This window comes from Xenopus laevis, chromosome 7S, assembly GCF_017654675.1.
Source record: "Xenopus laevis strain J_2021 chromosome 7S, Xenopus_laevis_v10.1, whole genome shotgun sequence".
NCBI classification, from domain to species: Eukaryota; Metazoa; Chordata; class Amphibia; order Anura; family Pipidae; genus Xenopus; species Xenopus laevis.
In genome coordinates, this window is record NC_054384.1 from 86,531,320 (window position 1) to 86,543,970 (window position 12,651).

The 12,651-nt window shown below is 38.7% G+C and overlaps 1 protein-coding gene across 1 annotated transcript; it reads left to right on the forward strand.

Moving 5' to 3' along the window:
- The first annotated feature begins 419 nt into the window (after positions 1-419).
- On the forward strand, positions 420-922 carry LOC108697688 (60S ribosomal protein L23a-like). Its single transcript, XM_041571482.1, has one exon. The coding sequence runs from the start codon at positions 420-422 to the stop codon at positions 873-875; it is 456 nt and encodes a 151-aa protein (XP_041427416.1). The 3' UTR covers positions 876-922.
- Positions 923-12,651: the final 11,729 nt, after the last annotated feature.

The following is a 12,651-nucleotide window of genomic DNA, read 5'->3' on the forward strand; positions in this document are numbered from 1 at the left end:
CAGCTCCAATGAGCTGAATCTGCCCATAAAACATGTTGTAGCAGTAATTCAGTTCTTCTTCAGGTCAGTTACTATACTAGTACTCCTCAGGAAAAGCACAACAGTACAACACCAAAACTAGGATCTAGTTCTAAGTTGCCTAATACCCCCTTACAAGGTTCCCTACATGGATTTAAACTTCTCCTTGAACCTATACACACGAGAAGGGTTAATAGTCAAAAAGATCCTTCCTGGATGCACAGTATATCTCTCTGTAAAGCAACACATTATGAACAGTTACTGCCTGGTTACCTTTAAATGACACAACAAAGTCTGATTGACCAAAAGGGAAAAATGACCAGGCAGGAATGTACTTATAAGCTTCATTTAGAGACAACATTTAAATCACTTTAAAAATTCTACGCTCCCTTTGGCCTAAGATGGCTCCTAAAGCGAAGAAGGAAGCTGTCCCACCAAAGACTGAGGCTCTCAAGGCCAAAAAGGCTGTTTTGAAAGGAGTCCACAGTCACAAGAAAAAGAAAATCAGGACCTCTCCAACCTTCAGGAGACCAAAAAAATTGAGACTGAAGAGGCAATCCAAATATCCCAGAAAGAGTGGCCCCACAAGGAACAAACATAATCATTATACTATTTTCAAGTTCCCTCTGGCCACTGAGTCAGCCATGAAGAAGATCGAGGACAACAACACTCTGCTTTTCATTGTTGATGTCAAAGCAAACAAGCACCAGATGAAGCAGGCAGTGATGAAACTCTATGACATTGATGTACAAAAAGTGAACACCTTGATAAGGCCTGATGGTGAAAAGAAAGCATACATCCGCCTGGCTCCAGATTACGATGCTTTGGATGTTGCAAACAAGATTGGCATCATCTAAACCTGCATCTTAAGAAACTGTACAGAAATAAACTTTTTTTTGTGCCCCCCAAAAAAAAATTGTACGCTAAAGCTGGGCATTTTTGTATTGTTACAATTCAACGCATGACTTTGAATTCAAATTAGCACACAGGCAATGCTATACCTACCCGTTAAGATATTTTCTGCCATGACATTGACTTGAACCTCCACAGAGCGCTTAGAAGTATAGGTAATTTCAGCACTGACATGGCCCACTTCTCCAATACACATCGGTGACAGGAAGTCAGTGCGTTCCACACGAGCCAGTGCAGCTACACATCGCTCCTAGGGAAACACAAAACAACTATCACACATAAAAAAATACAGTCTTTCATCTAGTTGCTCAAAGCATTGATCTGGTCTTGTGACCTAACAATTTTCAGCTGGCAGAATACACATTCTTCAATTATATATGCATGCAGTTAACACAAGCATGGTTCAATGGGCAGCCAGTCAGGCACAGGGAATGCCACAGGCATTGCATGATCACTCTTCAGACTCATCAAACTAATTCAAAATGCAAAAAAGATGAGTTAGGTGTGCCGCCGGTTGCAATGGCAGGCTGGCAAGATTATACCCATTGCTGATGCCAGTTCCCAAGAAAGCCAGAGGTTGGTAAGGCTACAAGATTTACTGTTTTCCAAATATAGCGAAAACTAATAAAAATGCTAAAATACCTTTATGTATGTGTATATATCTATATATATAGATATATATATTTAAATTTTCGAGTTTTTTTATGGTCAAAACTGTCAAATTCGACTAGAGAGTTATTCAAATTCGGTTTGAGTGTTTTAAAAAATGTTAATTTGATTTTCCATATTTATCATACTCTGGTCCTTTAACAACTCGAATTCAACTATTCTTCCACCTCTAACCTGCTGAATTGCTGTTTTAGTCAATGGGAGAGGTCCAGGCATAAATTTTGAGTTGTTAGCTTTCCTGACATTCGAGCTTTTTAAATTGGAATCAAATTCGATTAGAGTTTTCGGGTCGATTCTATTCATCGAGTTCATGGGAGTTTTAAAAAAAAACAAAACTCATATGAATTCGAAATTCAACCCTTGATAAACCTTGCCTCTCTCTCTCTCTCTCTCTCTCTCTCTCTCTCTCTCTCTCTCTCTCTATATTTTGTAAAATATAAGGATATTATAAGTTACCGAGGAGTTTCATGACCATGTCAGGAAGTCATTTTGGCGTTTTGGCGTCTCCAGTATGTTGTGTAAATGGTATACTGGTGGATGTCCCTTGTGCTCAGCATGCAAGGGCTGTATTAGGTTACCAGCATGCCATTCTGCAGGCATAACTGGGACAAATGGCCAAGCCACATCAGAAGCCCTGTACTTAAAATTTTCTGAAAGCAGGCACTAAGTACAGGGCTCCCTTGTGGTTGAGAGCACTGCCTGGGCCCTATGAACTCATGCTATATTTATGTTCGTTCCATTGTTTGGAATTGCTTTGTTTCTTTCATAACGTGTGTGTCCTCACCAATATATTGTACAGTGATGTGAAATATGTTGCACTTTAGATAAGCTTTAATGACAATTAGAATACAAAGCACAGTTAAACTGTGCAAGCAGCATATGCAAGTGCAAAGAAAAAGGGCAAATTTACTAAAAAATTAAATGCTTTTTTTGGTGAAAATTCAGCAAAATGACAATTCACAGGGACATCACCAATTTACTAAAAGGAGAAGAAGACAATATGCTTGTGAAAAAGCTCAGGGCATGAGAAATTTTCCACTGATTCGCCAGGCGAACGATTGTTAATCCGTAAATTTATCAAAGTATGAACTTTTCTATATGTTACCCTTTTCTCCAAAGTCTATTTTGCCAGATTCTGCCTGGTGAATTAATAAGATGAAGTTACAACCTCAACATTATTATATCGGGGACGTCATATCCTGTACTTTTTTCACTTTTTAACCATTTCAAGCTCGTGCCACATTTGTTTTAGGATGGGCTCATGTCTAGGCAAATAGAGAATCTCTTTTGTCTTTATTTCGCTTCCTTGGACATTTTTAATGAGTGGCCACTTCAAGCAATTTCACCAACATCAGTAATAAATACATACTGTACATGACCTTTATGTACCCGAAATATATAAATTGACGTATGTTAATGAAGTTTCGCTAGGAAGAAAGTAACACTAGAGAAAATTCGCTAAGAAACTTTTGCACAGATGAATTTCATCTGCAGATACAAACTTTAGCATTTTGATAAATACGCATATTCACCACAAAATAATGTCCAACGTAGTTGTGAAAAGTATGGCAGAGCCTTCTGAAGTGAAAATTTAAAACTTGATATGACCCATTTATGGGACTATGAGCATGCTAGCCCTTGCACTAGTGATGTGTGGGTCAGGCTTTTCCCGACCCGCACCCGCGCGCAACCCGACCTCCCACCACCCACGCCCACCCGAGCCCAGCGGCGCCCCGCTGATGACGTCAGAAAAGGGCGGGTGAGAGAGGCGCGTCGGCATTTGGAAGGCCGGAAAACATTGTGTGAGGTCAACCCGAACCCGTGGGTATTGGGTCAGCCCGCACATCACTACCTTGCACCTATTGGGTCATAAATGAGCCCTACAAAAAGACAAATGTGAATTTCAAATGGTAAGAATGTTTAAATATACAAACAAAATTAAAAACAGTGCACCACCTTGTGGAAACAAAAGGTATACAAGAAACATTATGGGGAAGTGGGTCTATTTAAACTGATACATTTATTTAAGTGACAGTATTATAAGTAATTTTTAGAATAATCTTCCAAATTCCTGGTGTAAAAGGACTTAACCAAAGCTCAGAGGGCTTATCAGTCATGCTGGGCTATGGCAATCCTTCTACAATCTGGAGTAATGTTTCCAAGCAGCAATTTAATAATGTGCACCTTGTTCACTTAACAAATAAGGATCACCAGCACTAAAAGCACTTGAAACTACTCCATGCAGGGGCGTAACTATAGAGGAAGCAGACCCTGCGGTTGCAGGGGGGTCCAGGAGTGTAGGGGGCCCAGTGAGACCCTAATTAATTAGCAATTTTAATATATCTTGGTAAAATAGGCCAACTTATAAATATTTTGGGGCCCTAAATTGAATTTGCTATGGGGCCCAGTAACAACTAGTTACGCCACTGACTCCATGTGCCACTGCCCCAGCAACTATGGGCTCTTATAGTACTTCAATAAAGCACTGATACACAGGACACCCCTAACATATATGTAGTCTAGTCTTCTGCTTACCTTGGGCCATCTATTACCATAACTATGTCATTTCAAATTTTATCTTTTAAGACCCTCCAAGATCCTGGGACAAATTAAAGGGAACTTTTTACTATTTTACTTCAAAATTTGTAATCAAAAGCCATAAAACAATGACTTTTCCTGCCTTAAATCCTCAGCCGGTTAAGATGAATCAGGCTGTTGGTCTCACAAAGGGATGTGTCATGGACACCTGGAGTTCTACAGCACAGAAACAGCAATTGAAGTCAGTGATAACACCCGACTAAGTCTAATGCCTCCCTCTTCTAAATCACAGTAATAATATCATCTGCTAACTGTGGCTAAAAATAAGAATCCTGTTTAAAGCTTATCATTTGTCAGAGAAGCCAATGTTATACTCTGCAGTGTTGTATAAAATCTATAAAAATATCAATTTGTTAGTCAGCATTATTCCAACATTAAAGTAGAACTAAACCCTAAAAATAAATATGGCTAAAAATGATTTTTTTTTTATTCAACAAACATATTGCACGAGGCTAAAGTTTCAGCTTGTCAGTAGCAGCAATGATCCAGGACTTCAGACTTGTCACAGGGGGTCACCAGCTTGGAAAGTGTCTGTGACACTCACATGCTCAGTGGGCTCTGAGCAGCTGTTGAGAAGATAACCTCAGGGGTTGTCACTAATTATCCAGCAGAAATTGAGGTTGGCCTGTAATATAAGATGATGCTACAGGGCTGATTATTAAATTCTGATGCTAGTTGCACTGGTTTCTGTGCTGCCATGTAGTAACCATCTCTATTAATTACTAATCAGCCTTATATTGTGACATTTCTATTCTATGTGTGCTGTATATTGTGAGTGGGTCCCTAAGCTCAGTAAGTGACAGCAACACAGAGCATGTGCAGGGAATCAGCAGAAAAGAAGATGGGGGAGCTACTGGGGCATCTTTGGAGACACAGATCTTTACTGCTAAAGGGCTGTTGTTGCCATGGGCTGGCACAGAACACAAAACACAATGAACAACATTTCTATCTACTTTAGTTAACCTTTAGTTCTCCTTTAAGCCTTGGCAGTGACCATGACTGCGACAGCAATGAAGCAATGCCACAGCAATGCATGTGATACTCAGGAATCAAGTTCGAGACAAGCAAAACATAAAGGGCAAATCTCAGAGAACCTGCAGCGAAAAGGTAGAGGGGAGTTATGTGACCATATAGAAGCTCTTGCTTTTAATACCATTATAAATTAAAGTAACAGGTACTTTTGCCACTATGCACACTATGAACGGCGGCTGGGCGGCATGCCGCCCCTATTTCTTTGCCGCCCTAGGCCCGGGCCTATGCGGCCTTGCCGCAAATCCGGGCCTGTTTAGGTGGGGCCACAGAAAACATATAGCCCATCCTGGCACTCTTTGAGTTGCATTTCTAGGCTAACCCATTCCCACTCAGTGCTCCCATTATAAAATGACAGATTAGTAAAAGAGCCCCCCATCATGTGGGAGGAGAGGGGGCAGATCAGAAGAGGAGGAATGAAGACATCTCTGCTGAAATAAACCAAAAGGAAAGGCCTCTCCATTTACATAGCACATAGATATATATATATGCTGCTCTCTGGGGGGGAGTACCCTGCTAACTGAGTAGTATGAGGGGCCCATAACTAATGATGGCAGCAGGAATTAAAAATGCTTTAGGGATGGTGGAATCATTTGATTTCTTTCAGTGGTCTTATCAAAGGTTAAATTTAAATACACTGTAGACAAAGCAAGTGGACGTGCTCAAAGGAGGCTAAAGACAAACTTGAATTCAAGAAAATGTAATAAGTGATAGTGTGGTTTCTGTTCCTAAGTGTTTAATGGCAAATGAAAAGATTTGTTGCCCACAGTACTTGCGGCAATCTCATGTAATCGCAAAAATGTAAACATTTACTAAAGATTAAGCTGAATCGTCACAAGTAATATGTTTGGCAATGGCAAAGCATTTTCTGGAGATTTGTCTCCAGCTGTAGTGCAGATTTAACGTGGATGGCAAATCACCTTATCTGCCATTGCCTGGTAATAAGTGCTAAAGTCTTGTTAAAAAAAGCAGAAATATACAAAAGCAGTAAGGAATTGTTTGTTAGCATGCTATGTAGCCTATAATAACACTGTTTGTTCATTATCAACCCAAGAATTAAAAAGATAGCATTAAGTAACAAAATGAGGATTGTCATATATGTGTCATAATTAAATGAGTGCATTTGAGAGCACAATTACAACTTATGTGAATGCAAAACATATAATTGGGTTACATTAACTTGTATTAATAACAAGTCAGAATGTAGAAATCATATTTTCAGTTATCGGCACATTTAACAATACTATTATTTTTCCTAGCAGTAAAACTGTGCACAGAATGGGACAAAATACAAATACTATATTTGAAAGAAACCATCAAAACAAATGCATGTAAATTTGCTCTTTTTCTAATTAATGAAATTGAAACAACAGTGCCACCTGCTGGTCACTTCTTCAGACCATGCTACGACTTTGAGAATAGTCTTCGGAAGTTGCTCTGCTTACAAAAGAGTAGAGAAGAGTCATCTGATGCATTTGTAAGCAGGGCAACACCCTTAGGCTTTCGTCTGCTGCTTCCGAAATTATCACCTATTGTACAGTCACAAATACTGACCAGAATGGGACGCTGTTGTTTCAAATTAATTATATTAGCAGCATAAATATTTTGCAAATATCATACAAATTAGAGAAAAAAAAATACTGTAAATTAAGGGCTTAGAAGTGCCTTTTATTTGAGCCTTTACATTCATTTAAAGAAAGTTTTAGTACAAGGAGAGAAAGTATCAAGGTGGCATTGTGGTTCCATTCAGACCCTAATATATCTACACAGAATTACTGGATTTTCTGTGTCTTCCTCCCACTCTCCAAAACCCACAAGCAGGTTAAATGTGTCCTGATATAAATGACTCTAGCTAATGTGAGTGCTGAATTCTTTCTCAAGTGTGCTGAGTAAAATCTGTTGGTGGTAAATAAATAAAGAATAATAATAATAAATAAGTAGTATAATTAATTCATTTTATTATTGCATCGTTTTTTCCAGAAGCAGCTCAGCAAGCCTGGTTGCTGATTCTCTAAACTGTTACAATTTATTGACCTTCTTTTCTGGATTTTATACTGCAATATTCTATAAGGCAACCAAAGCCCAAAGAAAATATCTCTACCTCCAAAGATGCCCCAATAGCTCCCCATCTTCTTCTCTGCTGATTCACTGCACATGTTCTGTGCTGCTGTCACTTTCTGTGTTAGGTGCCTCCCTCCCCATCTCTCTGTGTCTCACTGTGTCCCACAATATTGGCCCTTTTTCCTAATGTAATCTGAAAAAAAAACAGAGTAGCCTGCTGGGTTGGTGAGCCCTTTCTTACACTGCTTTATCTTCTCTTCCCAGCATTCTAGGACTAGGTGCATGCATCATTGATGCTTATCAACATCTGGCTTCATCTGCGTATGCTCTGTGTTTGCGATTCCTTGGAAAAGAGAGTTAAACAGAACAATATGACGCTCACAAACTCTGCTGGCTTCTCTGCTTGTTAGGAACAGATAACGTAAACAGGAAAGTAGTGGGGAGCACAATGATGTGGTCGGGAGAGGTGTGGGAGTTCTCATTCATTCTCCTTTAAAAGGCAAATTGACAGCAACAGACAGACTATTCATTGTCACCCTGCTGATTGTAGGTCCTGTTGCTGTTCATGAGTACTCATTATGTCTTCTAGTATTGTTTGTTGGCCTGTTCCTCACCTTGTTTTGGTTGCTGCTCACCCTGACCATTTGCCTGGACTTTGATCCCTTCTGTATCTCGCTGCTGATGTTTCCCTGACATTGCTTTCAAGTTTACTGCCATATATTTTTAAAGAACTACGGTACTTTTCTGCATTTTTAACATACCTGTGCCTGTAATAATATGTATATCTTCCCAGGACCTTACTGCTGTGTGGTTTGCCGGGCAATTTTTTCTCTCACCCAGTTCCCCTGTAGCTTGCGCACAGTATTAGAATTAATCTCTTAGAAGTCGGTAGGACTATGTGCTTTATTTGCAGAAGCACACAATGTCCTACCAGTTTCTAATAAGGAGAGGCACACATTTTTATTCCCCCCTCCCCCGGTTGAATGTTTTTTTTCCAGGGGGGGGGGGGTGGAACACTGCTGTGCATCAGTTCCTGCTTCCTCCTTGATCCATTCTTCAACTTTTGGGTCAGTGGTTCCTGACACTAGACAGATTTCACAAAACTAGTATCCCTTTAACAATGAGTGATGTCAGACTTTAAACACTATACTAAACCACAAACAAAATAACAATCCAAATAATTATTAGATGCAGGTTTTGTACATAAGTTAAGAAAAAACACGATTTATCTTGGTGTGGCAGACATGCAATCTGTATTTAAGAAGGACATGCAATGATTTTTCTCAGAATGATGCCCAAGGACGAAATACTGTAAAACATTAATATTAATTCCTTTAATATCTTTCATGCATGAAAAATCTGTTTTGACTTTAAATGAAAATCCTTACCCCATCTTGGCTATTACAATGGCGTGTACTTATAATGGCTCCTGCTTCTTCAATCATCTTCAGAAGGGCTCCACCATGGACATTTCCTGCAATATTTGCATCATCTGGGCGCATAATCCTATGAGGGAGAAATATTGAAATAATCAGATTGTTTGGGATTACACAAAAGCAGTTTTTTGCCAATTGTAAAAAAAAAAAAATACTAAAAAGGAGCAGTAATGCAGAAAAATTAAGGAAATTCTTCTAGAAAAGTACTATATTACATTTTACACAATGCCTGCTCTTTTTCATATAGCAGGGTGTTAGAGCTCAGCATCCTTTGTTGAACTCTACCACCCAAAGGAATTTGACTACTACTTAAGTAGTTGATAGTAGTTTCTTAAACTCTGACAAATAGCCACATTGATCTGCTTTAAAACAGAACTTAAAGTTAAAGTTTCCTTACACTCAGAGAATCCATCTGTACTTGTTATATCATTTATACAATATAGTTTATACAGTTGTATAATTTACAGCCCTGCCCCACAAAACAGCAAGTCATTGCAATGCTCATTTGATTTCTTGTCCCGATTTCCAGATCCTCGACTGCTTGTCACATTTTCCTTTCGGCCCCTTCTGACCTTCTTCAGCTGTACTATATCTATATATAAAGGAATGATACAGTATACAGGGAAAGATGTGCAGGTTTATTTATTAAAGGTCAGATTTGAATGATTTAAGAGGTTTTTGAAACCACAACTAACACCAACTTTAAAACCACTACTGTCACTGAATTTATTAAAAGATTATAAAATGTAGGAACAAAAAAAAAAACTGAAAAGTGACCATAAAAAAATACGAATACCACAAAAAGCTCAAATAATTTGAGACAATTTGTAGCTAAATATAAGAAAAACCTCTAACATTCTGAACCTCTAATCTCATCTAAAGATTTCTTTACACCTACTATTTTATATTTACTATATAGAAAAAGATCGTACAATCATGTTTAAAAGCTGTAAATAGCAGAGAGAAAAAGAATCACTATACCTTCTAAGCAGCATGAGGCCTGGCAGGAAGCTAGCTGAACTGTAAGAGTAGCAGCCACAGGCAGACCACAGAAACTTCCACATAGAATAGGGACCTCTCCCATTGACGTGTATACTATCTCGACAGGTCTGAGATGGCTGATTTTCAGATTTGGACTTTTTGCATCCCTGGGGTATAATAAATCTCGAAAAATGAAAAGGTTTTTTTCACCAGTAAAAATTCTGATTTAAAAAACTTGAATGTTTCGAGATTTTAGCATTCAGACGTGAATAAATAACCCCCTCAAACCCACATGCACGCATTAGAGCCAATAAAAAGCTAGAGGATTAATGCTATCAAAGGTACAAAGTCTCCTGGTCTAATAACCCATAACAACCAGTTAGCAGAAAGCATTCAGCAAACTTGCACTACCGATTTAGAGTGTAAGCTCTGTGAGGAAGTGACCTGCAGCCTATTGTTTCCTTGGCACTAAGCTCTTACTCTTTATTGTAACTGTACTGTGTATTTATTTGTATTGTATGTGGTGGTTATTTGTATTTAGTATTGTAATGACCCCGTTTGTTCTACTAATTTATAGTTTTGCTATTCAGTGCTTCACGTTCAAGTAGCGCTATAGTGTAGTCCAAACATGGCCAAGAGGAGGTTGAAACTCATTTCAAGAACACCCTCTCTCTTGTCACTGCAGGGTGATACTATTAGAATGACACAGGAGGATCCCCTTGCTTGCTTGTATTTAAAGGCGCCTCACTCTTTTGCTCACTGCCCAACATAGGTCCATTGTCAGATACAGAGGCGTAACTAGATGTTACTGGGCCCCACAGCAAATACATTTTAGGACCCCCAACATATCCAGAGTTTGTCCTGTTTTACCAATATATGTTGAAATGTCTTCTTAATTAGAGCCTCATGGGGCCCCCTATACCTCCTGGGCCCCACTGCAGCTGCAGGGTCTGCTTCCTCTCTAGTTACGCCCCTGGTCAGATAGTTCCTGGGTGTGTTTATTGTCCTGTTCTTAACCTGTGCCTGTCCCTGATCTCTGCTGATTCTCTTCCTGTAATGACCTTTGCCTCTTACTAACTATTGTTTTGGATCCTAACTTTGTACTGCGTTTACTGATTGATATTCACCATGGGCTGTCCCAGAACCCTTGCCTCTATCACTTTCTAGACTTGGCGGCATCCGTGCAGTGAAGTACTCCTCCGGACGCAAAAGCCGGCTGTTACAGGCAGACGCATGAGCTGTGACTGAAACCTTGGCGTTCTGGGTTTGGGATACCGGATGTGACAATAACATTATTTAGCATGTACTATTGTGAGTTGTGTTCACAAAATCCACACCGTGCTCTTCAATCTTGTTCTAGCCATGGAAATATCAATGGCCTAGATAAGGATCTAGGGATCCCTATGGAGGTTTTTGTCTATACATGCAGCCATATGTTACTTATCATAATCTGCACACAGTTTATTAATGCTGTTGCTCATCAGAATGCACATTGGTAAATTGTGTGCAACGTGTAGACACCCTGGTTTTTATTTGCAGCACACTCTTCATACTTCTCCTATTTTCTGCTATAGTTTTTTCTGTTATCTAGAAGATTAGATATTAATGAATAGTCCCCAAAAGCCCTACCATAAAAAACACTACACTGTATGTATATTCATGTACAGGTATGGGATCTGTTATCCGTATACCTGCTATCCAGAAAGCTCAATTATGGAAAGGCTGCCTCCCGTAGACTCCATCTTATTAAAATAATCCATATTTTTAAGTATGAAGATCCGAAAGAAAGACCTGTTATCTGGAAAACCCCAGGTCCTGAGCATTCTGGATAACAGGTCCCATACCTGTACAAATACTCACATGCTCTAGAAATGATCATGCATTTTCAACACTGCAGGCAAAGTAAACATTATTTGTAAAGGCATTTGGGACAATTTTCTACTATTACTGTTAGCACTGGAATTAAAACTTACATGCTAAAAAGTATAGTTACTTCTATTAAAATAATCCCTCCTCAACCCATAGCAATACTCTGCATAACTCTTACCTTCTTTGGTGTACTTCTAGCTGTGTCTTTATTATGTTATTAGTTATATATCCAAATCTTACAAACCGCTGCATTGCATCAATTCAGCAAACACTGATCCAACCAAATCAAAGGCAGCAAAAGAAGAGAATAATTCTAACCTCCTATATCACCTGACTACAATGTGGAAGAGCAAAGCAAATATTACATATGTACTCTCTTTGTGATATTGTTTGGCATATTTTATGCGGTGTGCTGTTACCCTGAGACTGGAATTTCATGAGATATTCAGGTTTCAGTAAAGATAACCTAACTGATTTTCCTTTACTTTTTTAAGCCACTAAAATAAGGACTTTAGGTCAGAAATATGTCCCATTTACTAAAATCATAACAATTATCAATGTTATTTTACATACACTGTTATTTCAAACGAACATATTAACATAAAAATTATAAAACATAAAACAATATCAAAAAAGCAATTCTCAGAGAAATCAACAGTTCATTTAAAGTGGCCTTACATGCAGAAAGATTATCTTTCATATGATATTTGGCACATGTATGGTGGTGGGTGATATCGGCAGAAAGCTTGGATATCGGTCTTGCCCAAATGTTAAACAGTAACACCAAAAAAATTAAGGTGCTTTAAAGTAATGAAAATATCATGCACTGGTAAGCTCCAGAAACACTACTATAGTTCATATAAACAAGCTGCTGTGTAGCAATGGAGGAAATTGAAAAAGTCTATATGGCACAGGTTAAATAGTGGCTAACAGATAACAGATAACACCATTATGTTATACAGAGCCTGTCTGCTACCTGCTGTGTAACCTGAGCCTTTTCCCCTTTGAATTGCTACACAGCAACTTATTTATATACAGTAAACAATAGTAGAGTTTCTGAAGCAAACGCACCAGTTTT

What these genes read in the sequence shown, in the direction of transcription:
- LOC108697688 (XM_041571482.1), top strand. Translation starts at nt 420, where the DNA reads ATGGCTCCTAAAGCGAAGAAGGAAGCTGTCCCACCAAAGACTGAGGCT.